At 36.7% G+C, this 17,766-nt stretch overlaps 1 protein-coding gene across 6 annotated transcripts in view; it reads left to right on the forward strand.

Annotated features, from left to right (window-relative positions):
- The window catches only part of ADAMTS20 (ADAM metallopeptidase with thrombospondin type 1 motif 20), an 88,310-nt gene that overhangs the window by 18,053 nt on the left and 52,491 nt on the right, over positions 1–17,766 (forward strand). For 5 of the 6 annotated variants that reach the window (XR_007203196.1, XM_048301785.1, XM_048301784.1 and 2 more), the window contains exons 5-11: positions 9,761–9,844; positions 10,556–10,680; positions 11,490–11,530; positions 11,852–11,957; positions 13,054–13,200; positions 13,857–13,998; positions 15,290–15,394. Coding sequence is in view for 5 of the 6 variants with exons in the window: in XM_048301785.1 (XP_048157742.1) it covers positions 9,761–9,844; positions 10,556–10,680; positions 11,490–11,530; positions 11,852–11,957; positions 13,054–13,200; positions 13,857–13,998; positions 15,290–15,394 (750 nt within the window). In the remaining variant the exon portion in view is untranslated. Of the gene's footprint in view, positions 1–9,760; positions 9,845–10,555; positions 10,681–11,489; positions 11,531–11,851; positions 11,958–13,053; positions 13,201–13,856; positions 13,999–15,289; positions 15,395–17,766 lie in introns of those variants that run through there. The other variant, XM_048301788.1, reaches the window with a different exon arrangement.

The following is a 17,766-nucleotide window of genomic DNA, read 5'->3' on the forward strand; positions in this document are numbered from 1 at the left end:
AATGTTGAGCTTTTATAAATGCAGATGTAAAGCATATAAATTCAGATCTTAGTTTTAAACTATTTTCTTTACAGTTCAGTTAATTTCATGCACTCTCCCACCCTCACCTCTATTTCCCCCAAAGAATACATATCCCAGCTTGTATCCTGTCTTGAAGCATTTCAGCAATGTCTCAGAATCCCAGAACAATTGGAAGTCATCTGATCTAACCCTCTCCTGACATACATATGATTTGTCAAACAAATAATGCATACGAATATACAGCCTTCAGACTCTTCTTCTCCATAACAGTTATTTTTCAGTAAACTACTAAAAAAAAAGTGAAGGACAGGAAAACAAATGGCTACCATTCTTTCCTATGTAATCTGCATTAGAATTTATCAGTATACTGGTGGGTCATTTCTTGACCCACAGCCTCTTAGAGTTTGAACTAGAACCATCATTAGTCTTATTTGATTGCCCATAAAGGAAATAAATGACCCTTTAAAATTTTATCCTTTCTGCCATTATCCAGATAGCTTTGATTATTAGATTTAACTGGTACTTATGTCTGGTCAAGCAACTTCTGTTATGGGAAATTGTCAGGTTGCTGGTGTTTTAAGTGAATCAAGCATTATACTTTACTCTTGTAATAATTCTGAAACTTTTAAAGTTATTCAGTTCTGGCTTGGACTTTAAAGAAACCTAAAATCTTCAAGCATATAAATCACATTAAATTTTAATGAAACTTAGGCATCTAGCTCTCAGCAGAACCTTTGAAATCCTGGCCCATTTTTCTTTTATTTTCTTTGGGGCTCTTTTTAGCATCAACAAAAAGCCACCAAAGTAAACTTGATGCTGTTTTATGAGTGGAAAATAAGAACTGAAATATACTGCTAAATATTTTTAGGGTTTTAAGTGTCTTGTCACTCATCCAATTCAACCTGAAAAGGCTTAGCTCTCAGCATGCAAGTAATCCCATTGAACTGGAACTGGAATGCATTTTCTCATTTATTTAAAACTGCATAAATGTTGGCAGTAAGAGTATTCACATTATTTACATTGTCTTGGAAATACTTACTCATTCTGATTGAAATACGTACTTCAAGATAGAAGAAATACGTTTGCTGTAGGATTTTATGAAAAACTTTATTGTATTTCAGCACAAAGAGTGGCATTATTTAATGTGAAACAATAAATAAAACAATAAAGAATACTGTGATTGCTTAACTTGCACTATTCCTTCTTGTTCCTCTAAGCATTATAACACGGAGCAGGCAGTAGGCACTGCCAGTAGATTTAGTGACTGGAGGACTTCATCTTAGCCTATGTTCTGAAAGTTTAAAGCCCCAAACATGAAGGCTTGATCTTAGCAACTGAAGTAATTCATTAGGACACTGGAGTTTGCTATAAAATTCAAACCCACCTGAAATTTGGTTCCATGAAACATTTTGAGGTACTATCCTCATTTGCTGAAAAAAGAACCTGATTATTGACATCCTTTAAGTACTGTACTACTTACATAGTTAGTTTGGTACTAAAAAACCTACTTGGTCTGTCCTTCCTCTGCTAGCAAAAAATTTGTAGTCTTGTCTTTCTGAAAAGAAATCATGACATGCAAAACCACCTGTGGCAGGGCTATGATGGCCAGCTCAGATTGTGAACTTGGCTGGCTGCCTAGTCATCTGAGTGCTAAAGTTGGAGCATGGGAGTGGGGCAGCCATGCATTCAAGGAGAGGATTGAGACAGCATCAATTTAGATCATTTAACTTGCAGTGAGACTGTGAAACCATAAAGTGGTGTTGTGTCATGGTAAAACAGTGCTATTATGATATGGTGTTAAAAGCTGGTGCTTTTGATTTTCATCAAGACAGGTTCCTGGCTTGGACTGCTCGTAAATGGCTTTGACTCTGTTGTTTTGTTCATTCTGTAGTCTTTCAGATCTGTGCAAATCAAGCTGCTATCTAAGTACCTTGAAAGAGTTACTGTCACTTTAGTAAAGTTTTGTGGCTACCATCTTTTACTGACATATGAAATGGAAGGTAATGAGTAGTAGGTCTTAACATCAAAAAGTTTTTCTAGGTATAGTCTTATTTATACTTTTTTATTTTTCAATTGTAATGGCTCATCATCAGCATTGCTTATGAAGTATTTTCTCTATGGAAAGATTTTGTGCAGCAATATGCCCCATCAATAAAACCAGACAAATTATTTTATCCTAATATATATAGGGTGAATTTAAAGAATTCTTTTATACTTTCTTTGCAGTTCATACTATGCAACAGTATAGCATAGTATCGTAAAGTCACCCCAAGACAAATAGTTAGCAGTTTGTCTTTCCAGTACACACTGGGAAAGCATAGATGCATCCTGGGCTTTAAGAATATTTTACTGATTCTGCCTATAGTCATCATTTAAAAATAGGCAGTAGACCTAAATATTTTGTAGGTTAATAATATGATTTGTATGACTACCATCTGAAAGGCAATGAATATAGTTACATTCAAAATTTGGAGATGAATATATGGTTCCTTATATCTGTTCCTTAGAACCTCAGTAGTCTGTTTTATCCCTTTTTCATTCAGATCAGTGTATTAGTACTAATGCTACAGGAATGTTCAGTGCTTTTTATCTCTCATCCAGTAAAAACTAGAACGCCAGCGCAAGGCATATTTTTCTTGGCATAAGCCAAGAATATACCTTATTATGTTTCTTCTGTGTATATAAAACCCCATGATCTTGTGCATCTGATGTGGTTAAAATGAAAGTAGGTATTTGTTTATGCACCAATGACTATGTAGCTGGAAACAATTGTTTTCAAAGTATCATTCATATAAATTCTTTGAGCTAGCCTTCTTACTTATCTTGACGTATGGGTATCTGTAGGGGTATAAAAGCCTACTATTCTTTTAATTGTGACTGTCCTTGTATGGTGCCTGTATATTAAATGTCATAATGATACCTCGCTGCATCTTGAGGTCCACCAACTTATACAGAGGTATTAGTGTGCCCAGGTAGCCAAGAAGGCCAATGGCATTCTGTCTTGTATTAGAAATAGTGTGGCCAGCCAGACCAGGGCAGTCATTGTTCCCTTGTACTCAGCACTGGTGAGGGCTGTGTCCAGTTCTGGGCCCTTCACTCCAAGGCGTTGAGATGCTGGAGCATGGCCAGAGAAGGGCAACAAGGCTGATGAAGGGTCTGGAGCACAAGTCATATGACAAGTGGCTGAGGGAGCTGGGGGTGTTTAGCCTGGAAAAAAAGAGGCTCGGAGGAACCTTATCACTGTGTACAACTACCTGTGAGGAGATTGTAGTGAGCTGGGGTGTCAGTTTTGTCTCCCAAGTAACAAGTGAAGGACCAGAGAAAATGGTCTCAAGCTGCACAGGAAGGTTTAGAAAAAATTACATCATGGAGCGGGTTGTGAAGCATTAGGTTGTGAAGTAACAGGCTGCCCTGGGAAGCAGAGGAGTCACCATCCCTGGAGGTAAGTAAAAGATGTGCAGATGTGGTGCTTAGGGATAGGGTGTTGTAGTGGACTTGGCAGTGTTTGGTTGAACTCAATGATTTTAATGGTCTTTTCGTACCTAAGTGATTCTATTTTGCAGTATGTAGGCAGGCACATACTTGACTTTATACTTCACTGCTGGTAGTACTATTTGCTGCTATTTTTGTCTACGTGGTGGTTGTTGGTTAGATATTTGATGATTAGATAACTGCTTGTCTCTGTGACTTTCTCTTCAGTAGTACATGGTTCAAGGGCTGTTCCTAAGGTGAAATCTTGGTACTGTTTAATTATGACAAAGGCCTTGCTTTAAGCTACCTGGGACCCATCTCACATAATAAGAATAGGAATAAGGAGACACATTGCCAAGCAACATGTCTTTGAGTAGCTTCTAATGGCTAGAGAAGCCTGTCTATGGCTGTCTTGTGAAATGATCTTTTAAGGTAGTTTCTTTTAGATTCTGAAAGGAAGGATGCATTGACATTGTGCTGGACATGATGGCATTTGATATGATCTGATTATAACTGTGGTATGTATTTTCATTGAACAGTTGTAGATGATGGTGATCATGACTGTTACCATACCCTGAGTTATTGGAATACTTAAAGGGATATCTTTACATCCATCTCAGTCACAAGTTAGAGATAAGAGAGAACACAGGCATTCCTGATAGGGTGTCATGGTTTCACCCCAACTGGCAACTAAGCCCCACACAACCACTTGTTCATTCCCCCACCACCAGGATCAGGGAGAGAATTGGAAGGGTAAAAGCTAGAAGCTCATGGGTTGAGATAAAGACAGTTTAATAGGGAAAGCAAGGAATTAATTCACTGCTTCCTATGGTCAGGCAGGTGTTCAGCCATCTCCAGGAGAGCAGGGCCCCATTACATGTAGTGGTTACTGGGGAAGACAAATGCCATCACTCCAAATGTCCCCCTCTTCCTCCTCCTTCCCTCCACTGTTTATACTGAGCATGATGTCGCATGGTCTGGAATCTCCCTTTGGTCAGTTTGGGTCACCTGTCCAGGCCCTGTCTCCTCTTAGGCACCCCCAGTCTCCTCGCCAGAGTGCTAATATGAGAAGCAGAAAAGGCCTTGGCTCTGTGTAAGCCGTGCTCAGCAATAACAAAAACATCTCTGTATTATCAACCCTGTGTTCAGCACATATCTAAAGTACAGCCCCATACCAGCCACTATGAAGACAATTAGTTCTACCCCAGCCAAAACAAATACAAAAGGCAACTCAGCCTTTAAAAGGGATGTATTCTTTCCTTTTGCCTCCACTAAAGCACTCTTCTAGGTGTCATGTGGAACCTCTGCTTGGTTAACTCAGGGGATAGTAGATTGAAGAGGACTTGGGTGAGGGGACAGCAGATGACCTAAAACTTACAAGGGAAAAAAATGGTAAGTCTGAGTCATAGATATACTTGTGCAAGTTTGCATGAGAAGTGTCTGCTGCCACTAGGATCCACTCATGGAAGCCTTTTTGTACAGAAATACGCATGCAACAGAGTAGGAATAGCACCAACAGAAATAACATGGCTCTTTCTCTTTCACTGAAGAAGTAACTGCTCATATATCTCATGACTTCAGACAATTTTTGGATCTTAGGAAATATATGATAGAATTGGTATGATACTGGAAAAGGTGAAGGAGAAATCTCCCAGATCCCTGGATGTCTCACATGCTTACAGCACTACAGTGATACGTCAGAGATTTTGGAGCCTGCAAAAGACACACAAGCTGTGAAGTGATACCATGTTTCTTTCAGGGGATATGAATGCATTTTCTTGGTACCATGGTTGTGTGTTACAGACAAGAGGAAAGAAAAAGAGGTCTTGTGATACAATCTTTAGGGGGAAAAAAGGAAGGGAAAAAAGGAGCTGAACAAGATATATCCAATTGGATTTGGATATATCATTTACTTACCTTCCAGCCTGTAGGTGTACTTGCTTGTTTATTAGCACCTTTTCTAAACAGAGCGATTTGCCGCCGTTCACAGTCACACTTTAATGGACAGTTGCAACAGGCATGTCAAGAGAAACTCTTTGTGACCAAGTTGCTTCCAGTCAACTGGCAGCCACAGTTGTGGAGATAACAAGGTCTGACTTAATCTTTGAAAATTCCATGAAAATAAAAGCTGCTATCCTTCCACTGAAGTGTCACTAGTTTCATTTATATTTTTTTTCCCATTCTTTGTTGCTGTACTCTAGTGTGGAGGCTGGGTTTAAGAGTTTGAAAAATCTCTTGAAACTAATTTCACTTTGCTTTGGCTATTACCTCCTACTTCTCTGAAGCCTATATTTACATCACTGTAAAGCAAGTAGATCTGGAAATTGTAAAGAAATGGTGTATTCTATTAAATTCCTATCCCATTTCATCATCCTTTTTCATGAATGCTTCCAATAAGAGATGATTGAGAGAAGTATCCTTAGAATACAGGACCAGGGAATACTTACCTCTTAATTTTTTTTCACGAAAAGTAAGAATCTTATATTCCAGATCTTTGATAGTTCCATGTGTCATTCTGTCATTTCTAGTCTCAGTGGATTATTTTAGTCTGCCCAGTTCCTTAGGTAAATCTTGAAGTTTGTTTTGTGGTTATCTGCTCTCAGGATTTTTCTCTTCATGTGTTCAACCAGGCTGAGAATATACTGAACTTTGCTGCTAAGGGCATCTTGTTATCAGCATAGAGTCTTGCTGTTTGATCTTTTGAAAGTAGTGGTGATAACTAAGTGTTTGGAGGTCATGAAAGTGCTCATGAGGCAAAGGATCCATACTTTGACTCACACATAGGGTTAATGAAAGCAGTGTTATTTTACATTTAACATGAGCTTGCTCCTTCTCACAGTGGAAACAGGTATGTTTCAGATTTTGGCAGGAGCTGCTGACCTCTGGCATCTACGTGACATCATTTCAATCCTCAGCTATTCTCCAGAGAGATAACCAGTAGATAATTCAGATGGAGCATAGATACAGTGTTGAAAGTCCTGCCACAGATTCTTTTCCAGCATGCAATGTGATATTCTCCTCTCATATACTTACTCAGTCTAATGAATTTCCTCTGAGGTATGAGTAACTGGTTTTGGGTTTTGAAGATACACTTTTGCTCCAGTCTTTTAAGTGGACATTGTGTCAACAGGCACGAAGGAAGACTCTTGGCTCTGTGTTTTGTGTTGGTTTTTTTGCCTTCTCTATGTTTCCAGATTTTGTTAGCAGCATAACCTCAACAGAAAGCACTTGCACAGCAGTAAAAGACTTTTTTCAAGGAACTATTAATGTATATGAGGGAACACCCATCAATTACAGTATAAATAGTTCTTGTTCATGATTGTAGAAGTACTGCCATGTACAAGAACTGCTAAGTTTTAATTACAAGAAGGCTCCAGCCTCAACTCCTTGCCTGGATTATTCTAATCACTCAGAAATTCTTTCTACTATAGTAGAGGGAGGCTAATTTTGCACTGAAGGTTGAAAGTCACAGTTTAGGCACTCAGGTATTATTTGGTGTTAGCTGAACCTAGTTAACTCTCCCATTCAGTTCTTAATCCCTTTGCCTCTTCTACCTGATATATAGCCTTACAGTACTGGACAAATCTTGTATTGGTTTTTATTCACTGTGTCACTACGTCAGATGACCTGCATGCTCTTTACTTGCAGCCAGTGAAATGCATCTGCTTCCTGAGTTTCAGAGCTTTCTGTTACAAAACCAGACATTAACTAGACTGATTTACAAGTTAATGAAGAGATGTTCCTGACTTATCTAGTGGCATTCTGTGATGGAGTAACTGCATCAGGGACAAGGAAAGAGCTCTGCCTGGTCATCTGTAAAGCCTTTAATACAGCCTCCCTCTACAATCTGGCCAGTAAATTGGAAAGATATTGGTTTGCTGCATGGACTGTTAGATGGATAAGGAATTGACTGGATGGCCAGTCCAAAGAGTTATCAATGGCTCAGTGTCCAAACAGAAACCAGTAATGAATGGTGTTCCTCAAGGGTCCATATTGGAACCAATACTTTTTAATATCTTCGTCAATGACGCTGAATTGTGTGCACCCTGAGCAAGTTTGCAGATGACACCAAGCTCAGTGATTCAGTTGAGTTGCTTGAGGGAAGGGATACCGTCCAGAGTGACCTTGACAGGATTGAGGAGTGGGCCTGTGTGAATCTCATGATGGTCTACAAGGCCAAGAGCAACAACCATGTCCAGTGAAAGATATCTGTGTTCATTCTATACACGTCATCTTCTTGTACAGATTTATGCTGTAACAAATTCTCAGTTGTAAGTGCCTCTTAATATCAGCTTAAATGGTATGAGAATCAATCCTTGGAATGAGTGTCTTCCAATCCTTGGAATATGCCAAAGATCCTCACAGATCTCATTTCAGATTCCTCTCTGACGTGAGTTTGGAATGCCATATGCTGTTTCTTCTTTGCTAAAAAGAAATAAAACTTGAAAGAGCTGGGCTGGAATTAATCTACCTTAACCTCATACATCTGAAAATTAGACATCTTGTCTCCTTCCATAGTAAAGGGATGAAGAAATGAAATAGCTGCTCTTACTGTCTTGTATGAAAATACGTTTAAATACATATCTCTAGATAGTCATGTCTACAGAACAGTTCATCCCTTCTCCTTCTCAACTGACCATTGAAGGAAATTGCTCACTGTTAGTTACATGAGCTGAGATGGATGTGATAACTGTGTTATTGTAAGACAGTGGTTCCTACAGGAACATACTTTGACTGTGGGGAGGATAAATATCCAGAAATATCCTTTCTAAGTTTATCAAAGTGGATCTCAAAGTATAAAAACATGTTATGAGCTTGATTGTAGTAAAGTAATTTTGATATTAGAAAAATGGTGGTTTATTCCACTCAAGGTCTGCCTAAATTGTGCTTGAGTATTTTGGATACCTTTTCTTTTATAAAGGATTTTGATTTTGTCCATGCCCACTGGATTCAGCTCTTCGGTGTGTATTTGAGAGAGATGTTCCTTATTCCCACAGAAGAATAATTGGATACGTTCTGGTTAGTAACCAAGAAAGGAGTCCATGTGGAAATAAGCAAATAGCTGTACTGCTCTGAAATGTGTTCTGCACATGGGTTCTGAAACTCTGTCTCCTTCCCTACCCTTAATGAATCCTCTATTTCCAACTTGTTTGTCAACAAAAGAACGAAGGACAGTGCTGCACATTGTGTTCTCTCCAGTTTAGAGGAAGGTAGGGCATGAGCTGGGAGCCAGTGCTCTGTCAGTTCCAAGTTTTAGCAGGATTACTTGATCTCAGGTAAATAGAATTTATATACTGCAAGGCTGTGGTTTCACAAGCAATTTGAGCTAGTTCAAGTGGCTCAAAAGACTTTTGAAAGAAGTCTGTTCTTCTTCCCCTTTCCCTCTGTCAGCACTTATGTTGGAGACTGTACCAGAAATGAGATCATATTGAGCAGTATAACATGATTAAAAAAAAAAATTTTGCATCTGGATCAGTTCCTTGATCACTTTTGTAGCCTGCAGCCTTAGCACAAGCTTGAAGGAAGGAAAGCCAGTACTTCTGTGTTTGGTGGCAGCTCTTGTTTATGTAAGGCTGTCATTTGACTTCTGCTTTAAGCCAGAATTCATATGGATGAGATATGAAGCTGTTACTGAGAATGTATAAACTTTTTTATTGCTTTTATGAAGAATAGCTTTCAAAGTAGTTCACTTTGGTGTATAGAATTGACTCATGATTTTTACTATCTGTCTGCAAGACTTTGTCTAAAAATGCCTGTTGGGTATATAAATACAAATTTTATGAGGGAGGAAGGATACCTTTGTATGTGTCGTGTATTTTCAATACAGTTTTACACCTCAGTCCAGCTTCCATTAAAAGCAAGGTAAAAACTTATTTGTTCAAAGCTGCTTTTTACAACTCTCTAATAATTCAGGTATTGATTCTACAAATCATTCACATAAACCAGCTTATACCTCAAGTCACAGTAACATTACTTTTTTTTTTTTTTTTTTTACTATTTTATTAGTAAACTGTATAATAAGGGTACTTTTTACCTTAGCATTTCAACATAGTGTCGTTTGGAAATGAATATAAAATTGAAGCTATTCAGGTATTAAAAACTGAGAAACCTTTTTTTGTCACCATGTCCTTGGGTAGAAGGCACAATTGGATGCATGAGATACCTGCTGTGTAGTGCTTCGTTTTCTTTGGTAGTTTGTTTGTTTCATTACAGGAGATATGGTTTACCAGGTGAGTTTAATGCTCTAATATTCTTTTTTTCTCTTTAGGTTGCAGCAATCTATAAAGATTCAACTATTGGAAATCTTATAAATATAGTTATTGTCAAATTAATTGTAATTCACAATGAACAGGTAAGAAAAAGAAAAATAAAAGATTTGATTCTTACATAAGAAACAAAATGCATTAATTTACATTGCAATTACAGAGTTTAATTATTTCTAGTTTAAATATAAAATATTTTCTTTAACTATGTAGTTTTGTTTTAAAATAGGAAACAAAATGTCAAATGCGATGTTAACTTCAGAACCTGTACTTAATGCCTCTATTTTCCCGTCTCTCTATTTGCATGTCCAGTTGACCTATATTGACATAAATCAGACAGTATATGAAAGCTTATGGCAGAACTAGCAGAAGTGTGGTTATGCTCATGGAAACATGGCAGGAAAATGACCATTTTTATAGAGGGTTTCAGTGGCAGGCTTTCAGCCCTAACAGCTGTAATATTTTAAGATTGTAGAAGTACATGCTTTTCAAAGACATGGGTTTTATATTTATTTATCATAAACTTCTTGTCACTGTATTTTTCTAATATTTAACACATGATAAATGCTCACATACATTGTTTAGAATAACAGGTTCTTATGACTGATGACTTGTAGCTAAGTTCAGATCTGACCCTTCAAACAAATCTGCTGAGGAAATTCTTACGTGGAGTCCTGCTGACTTTCTTTCCCTACACAAGTCATTACTTTGCAGATTAGCAGCACAAATGACAATGCAGTAAGTGCAAGTGCATGAGTATTAAAGCCCTTATTTGATTTTTTTGGCCATTTCTTTCTTAGGAAGGACCAGCTATCACTTTTAATGCAGCTACCACTCTTCGTAATTTTTGCTTATGGCAGCAAGCACAAAACATTTTGGATGATACTCACCCTTCTCATCATGATACTGCTGTTCTCATCACTAGGTACAGTATCTAATATAGCCACAATTACTTAGCTAGGTGAGACAAATGCTTCAGTTTCGTTTTTACAATATCATCTTTTAACCATTCCACTGACACTGTTCATAGGTAAGGGACTCTATCCTGCCCTTCACAAACCACTGATTATCAATATGTGAGCAATAACTCTGACATTACTATGTTGATAGATAAGCATCTGTTGATCCTTGCATTAAAGATTCTAGAAATTAATTAGATCTGAAATTGTTGCAAGGAAATTAAGTCTTTGTCTATAGTACATGTATGTGATGGGGGAGGAGTATTATATGTAATGGAGTCAGCTGAAGGATGCAGTGACAGACAGCTCCTGACAGCCCTGATATAATTAGAACTATCAAAAGCTTAAAATGAAAAGCATATAAATATTAGTATGTTTTCTTCCTGTACACAAATCACCTCAGTGAGTATTCTGATGTTCATTCATTGGAATAGTCTCTCTTTCACTCTTCTTTTTCACTAAGTTTTCCACCCAGTGTTCAAGTTTCAAGTATGCTGCAATCTGCATGTTTTTCAGCACCATTTCATACTTGATCTACCTTCTGCATGGTAGAGAAAGAAATAATAAATTTTTGTTCTTTGCATGCTAGATAAAAAGCAGTACTGTGTGCTTAGTCTGGTGAATTAAAATTACTTCTTTCACTAGAATACAAATTGTACAATTAAAAATTGAGAATCAGATTTGCAAATGCTGTAATTAGTATAGCAACAGTGAAATACTCTAAAAACATTTTTTTATATGCTGTAATGATTTGAAATCAATCTTTTCTTTCAAGGGAAGATATCTGCAGAGCTAGAGAGAAGTGTGATACTCTTGGTGAGTTATTCTTTTTTCATCAGTATGATTTTATAACAGAAAATGTATGAGAATATCAGTGTAGGGAGAAAAATCTGTTAGCAAAAGTCAGAAAATATATAGAAAATTCAAGCCCCACAGACAAAAACAATGGTTTCTCATTTCTTATTGATGTTCTCTCCTGGCATGTATGTTGGTGCCAGGTGGTTGTTCATTTTGTGTTAATTTGCTGCATACTTGAGGCACAACTTTCAACATGAGTGCCATAGTATTTACTTTAATACATGGCAATACATGAAAATTCATTCTCTTAAGCTTTTATATAAGGATTCAATTTTGCAGGTTTAGCAGAGCTAGGTACAATGTGTGACCCACTACGCAGCTGTTCTGTAAGTGAAGAAAATGGATTGAGTGCTGCTTTTACTATAGCACATGAGCTTGGACATGTGTAAGTACCTATTTCCTGGCAGGTAATTTTTTTTTAAACTTCCTTTTAAATATGACCAATTTTCAGCAGTGGGCTTTGCATTTGTAAGAGGGTGGAGTCTGATATGTTCTTTTAGAAGAATTATCATTTTTGCCCCTTGAAGTGAGCCAGATAAAGAAATTGTGGATTTTATAACTTGGTTGGTATCCTGAATTTTAAGAAAAAATGTCCAAAGAGATTAATTCTATGCTTTTGCCGTATGAACTGGTTGGGACACTGGGACATACCCTAGATGGTGCAACATAGTCCTGTTAACTCCAACTGTATTCTAGCCCTGTTAGGAATTTACCTTTAAGAAAAGACAATTGTTAATATAACACAGAAATATTCTTCCTTGTGTTTGATCCTTTCAGAATACAGTAGAGTAACACAAAGAGAAATACATTACACTGAAAAATAAGAGGAGATGACAGCATTTTATTTTATGAAGCATACCTCATCAGTGATGGCAGAAAGGTGCTATACTCTAGCTCCATGAGCATGCCACAGTGTAGGTAACGACGACGTTACAGAGCTCAGTAGTTAGCTTGTTCATTTTCATGTGCCTGCAAGTTGACTTAGACACATGCTAATTGTCTTGGTACTTGAACTGAGATAATAAACATAAGATGATGTGTTAGTTGCATTAAGTATGATATTGATGTGCTCTGTAGTGTTTGTTACTGAATAGTAAGAGTTATGATGTGATTATTGGGGTTGCATGTTGTGGACAGACCAGCCATGGCCTGTATATTCAGTTGAGGAGATGGGTTGTTCCTTTAAAGTGGCATACTCTTAAAACACTGGAATTTTTCTGGTAAGCTGAAGAATTATATTAATTGTAAAATTCTTCCTATACCCACCACCATATAACTAGGAGCATTTGGATAAGGAGATAATTATGTAAGGCATTTTAAAGATACCTATTGCCATAATGTCAGATAGATGTATTAAGTGAGTCCCATTACATTTTAAGGCATTTTCAAACTCAAAACTCAAGCATTTGCTGCTACAGCAAAGAGAGTTTCAGTTAATTATTGCTGAATTTGTTTTGGAGTTTATCTGTTTTGCTTTTTAGGTTTAATGTGCCTCATGATGATAGTTTTAAGTGTAAAGAATCTGGAATTAAACACCAATATCATGTGATGGCTCCAACTTTAAATTATCATACAAGTCCATGGACCTGGTCAAAATGCAGTCAAAAATATATCACTGAATTTCTTGAGTGAGTGTCAATATAATGCTATGGTTCAGAGTGGGGTTTTTTTGGTTTGTTTGTTTTGTTTTTTCCTTCCCAATTTCATTTATTTCTGACAAGTATTTTAAAGGTATCGCTTTTTATATAGTTTTTGTGTTCTTCTTTGGTTTAAGCACATACTTGCAGGGCCTCAGTCCTCCACAAAAATACATGTATTTAACTTCTTCGGTGATTTATGATTTCATTAAAGTTGCACTGAACATGCAAAGCTTAGAAGATTTTTATTTTTTTTTAAATGTAGTGTTTATTGTTTACTGAAAATACATTTAGTATTATTTTAGTAAGTTAGAATATGCACCGTTTATTTTCTAATGTTTTTGTGTAAAAAATAAGTGATGGGTATAATTCAGGCAGTACCTTTTATTTTCCTTTTTTTAAAAAATAAGAGAAAACCCCACTTAACTTTGTTTTGTGGATCTAAATGCAAAATTAAAAAAAAGGAAAATCAAGTGACCTGGTTCATTTCATTATTCATTAATTTCAATTAAAGTCATTATTTAGGCAAGTAGTCATGCAAACCCGTAACTCCAGTGGGATATGCTTGTGAATGTTGTGTGAGTAGTGAGAAGGTTCCCAATGAAGTAAGAGTGATTTATTCACCTTTTGTTCCTGTTTTACAACAGTACTGGTTATGGTGAATGCCTCCTAGACAAACCTAGTGGAGGAACGTACGATCTTTCCTCTCAGCTGCCTGGGTCAGTGTATGATGTCAACAAGCAGTGTGAGCTTACGTTTGGTATTGGGTCACAAGTATGCCCTTACCTGGTGAGTGAAAACCAAAGTTGTGCTTAATCTATACTAAAAAATAACTGAAAAATACTGGTTTGGGAATAATTTTATCCTGAAATAAGTAAAATTTCAGGTTATATTCTTTTGAAGGGGAAGAGTTCAGTAGACAGCATTGCAATGTCGCATGTGAGAAATGTATAGCAATAAAAAGTAGGATGCATTCATTTTGATTTCTGTATCTCTGAATGTGATAATTCCTTTAAAATATCTAAAGCTGCATAAGTTAAGGTTTGCTGCAACAACTGAAAGGGATTTATTTCAACAGTTCTTGCAAATGTTTTCGCGTTATAGGTCATTAGCAGTCTCACATTAGCAGGTCTTGCTTCTCTGCTTTTTTAAATACTTTTTAGTAACTTAAAATTTAAAAATAAATAAACTATCTCAAACATTTTTGCTGAATGTTTGTTCCAATATGTAGATTCCCTCTACTTTGTCAGAGTCAAAAAATATTTTCATGACTGACAGAGTGTATATTTTGTCTACAAAACTGAGATACGGAAAGAAAGCTTGACTAGATTAATATTGAAACTTAAGTTGTGTTTTGAAAACTTAATGTGGCCATTGCAATATAAACACAAATACAACATTATGACTTTATTTGTTGCTGTCAGGATGTCATGTAGAGTTAGATTTTGGACCAACTTGTGAAATTCCTCCACCGGTATTGTATGTCTTTTTGGACAGGAAGAGCATTTAAGCTCAGATTCAGACTGAATTAAGTGGAGCTTTTTGGTGAGGTAAAATGTTGTTTTGGAAGAGTCAGGCTTTATGAGAACATTAAAGGAAAAGTAAAGGGGGCTTCAAAGACCTGAAGATGGTGTTACTGAAGACTGCTTTTTAAATTTTGTAATCCATAAGGGTTGTCTGTTAAGAGTCTTTTAGCAATTTGAAAATGAGGTTTTCTGCTTAATTTTCTAGTCAGTGCATTTAATTCTTGTTAAATTCACTTAAGAGTCTTTTTCTGAGGGATTATATGGAAACTGTGCTGCATAGTATTAACGTAACCTCTTACATATTTTTATATTAAATTTTCTACTGAAATAGAAAATGAAGTTATCTATTAATCTGATGGGATCAGTTTCAGATAGTCCACATTCCTGCTTGGCCTTAAGCAAAATCTATTTTGGTTTTGTGGGTTTTATCTATGAAAAATAGTAGTACAATAGCAAACACTAAGCCCTGCACAGTGTGGGAAAATACAAATATCACAACTAATGTCTAAAATGGTATTGCAGATGCAACAAAAGTAATCTGGTTTTCTTTTTAGAAACAGTGCAAACGCTTATGGTGCACAAGTACAGAAGGTGTTCACAAGGGCTGTCGTACTCAGCACATGCCTTTGGCTGATGGAACAGTTTGTGGTGTAGGAATGGTAAGCCTTGTTCTATTTCTCAGTACTTGCAGTTTTGGATGTAGGTACGAAAGATCAGTGCTTGCTGTGTGGCAATACTGCACCTGTAGAATACTGATTGTGTGACTTGACCTGCAGTTTCTCTTAGTTCTGTAATCTTGTGACATAAAAACCCACAGTTTGTCTGTTCAGAGTAATTATTAAAGTTTACAGATACCGCACTGGTTGAAAATAGGTGAAAGAAGTCAGGGGAAAGTTGACATCTTTCCTTCTGTTTGAAATGTTCAGATCATGTGTAATAAGTTGTTTTTTTCCTGATTGGTAGTGTCCAAAGTTGGATTATCTGAAATATGACATCTCTAAAGTGTGTTTCTGCCAGTTTGTCTTGTTGAGGCTGCTTATTGAACCAGAACAAATTAAGTATGAGTCACTTAGGTACAGGTGTGTGCTTTTTTGGAAAGAGAAGAGTTTTTGGATTAGCATCTGGTCTCAGTAGTTATTTGTATCTGCATTGTATCTGTTTCAGAGAAAACAAGACTATGTGTGTCAATACCTCTTCACTCACTCCCGGAAGTGCCTTAACCACACATAACTTGTGTTCATTTTCTCTCTTGCGTATTGTAACATAATTCAGGGTACTTGGATCTGTTCAGTGCTAAAAACAGGAGCTCTCTTCTCACTTATACCCTAATGTGTAAGACTACCTGGCTGCTTGAAGTATGGATTGAATGCTTTGACAGATTAAAAAAAAAGAAGTGGAAGTTGTGTTGCTCATTGGTTTATTTAGTAAAGACTGTTTGGGTGATGAGGGTGCCACTCACTGCTTCCTCATTTGCGAGTCTTTGAATGCAGATCCTAATCTGTAAACTTGGACAATATAACTTTCTTTGGCTGTCCATAAAGGTCATGAATATCTAATTAGTAGGTATAGTCAAGGCACTTACAGAACCTTGATAGAAACAGATGTAGTGGTGCAGGCTAGTTGTATCGAGTTTCCAGTGAAGATTTGAGGCTTTTAGTTTTAGATTTGTATGTAGTTTGGACAGTGACCAGAAATTAGGTGTGTAAGTTCTTTACTGGTCTAGTATTTGGCTTCTTCATGTCTTACTGCACTACCAGCAAACAGAAGTGTTTTCTTCTTGTCAGGGTATTGTGAGAATAAATATTTGAGATTTCTTACATGCTCAGGTATGACAGTGATTCTCTTAAGTATGGGTGGTTTGTTACATTGAGCTGCTTTTATATAGTAGTGTGCTTTGGCAGCTTCAGGGGCTGTGGGAGAAATGTTAATTTTTTTTATAATTTTATATGTTCAAAGATGATTAAAAACTCTAGTTTAATTTCTTTGTATAATAGGCTGCTATGTTTTACTCAGTTATTTCTAAATTTCCCCCAATAACGTTTAATCTTAACAGATTCTGTGTTTAGTACGACAATATTAGTGAGGAATTTGAAATAGTGTCTTAATGGATAACAAATGTAGGGGGTAAACTGTCTCAAATGGCTTCTTTCTGTCTTGCAAGATTAGAAAAAGTGACTTGAAGGCTGCAGTGGAAGTTTTGCTTGATTATAGCCTATGCATGCCGTTGGTGTTGAAATGTTTAACCCATTTTTCAGTCACTCATCAGAAAGGAAGTTCATCTTTTATGCAAACATCATGTGTAATCTTCAGTTAAATTGACTCTAATTTGCCAACATCAGAGGATTTCTTTTATAGAAGAATACAAAAAACCTATTTTATGTAATTAGTGCAGTGGAAGCATTTTTCTCTAGGAAATAAAGAGCTAATTACAGTCATTACCTCTGAAAAATGTAAGGAAGAAGAGCAATTAATTAATCTGACAAATTGTCATCTGTTCCTGACTAAGGGGCAGCTTTTCTCAAGCTCAGACTGCAAGTTGGTGCTGATGTTAATGGGCATAAGACATGGTGGCTATTACTTGTAATTAATATTTGCCAGCATGCTAAATCAATGTTATTTGGCATTTGCAACATTATTGCTGTGATGGATACAGAAAATATCCATTTAAAGCATTTGTTATTTTAGTATCAATTTTTTAAGCTCAGATTTCAAATGTCAATTAGTGGATCTTGCTCTATGGACTGCTCTGACAGTTGGGAGTTAGTGAAGCACATCTGAGTCAAAAAAAACCCACCTCCAAAGAAGAAAAGTTTTTGACACCACCTATCTGCTAGGAGCGGCATTCTCAGAACAAGTCTTTATTGCTATGAAAATAACAGCAAACATACCCAATAAAGTGTGAGTGGTTTATAATTATTTTTTGAGGCACTTCAAAGGGTTGCACTCTGATCCTTCCTGGATTCTTGTGGAATATAGAAATATGCCTGTATTCTGTGGATTTCTTGAGCATTGGAATGGAGAGGTAGGAGGT

This window comes from Corvus hawaiiensis, chromosome 4, assembly GCF_020740725.1.
Source record: "Corvus hawaiiensis isolate bCorHaw1 chromosome 4, bCorHaw1.pri.cur, whole genome shotgun sequence".
NCBI lineage: Eukaryota > Metazoa > Chordata > Aves > Passeriformes > Corvidae > Corvus > Corvus hawaiiensis.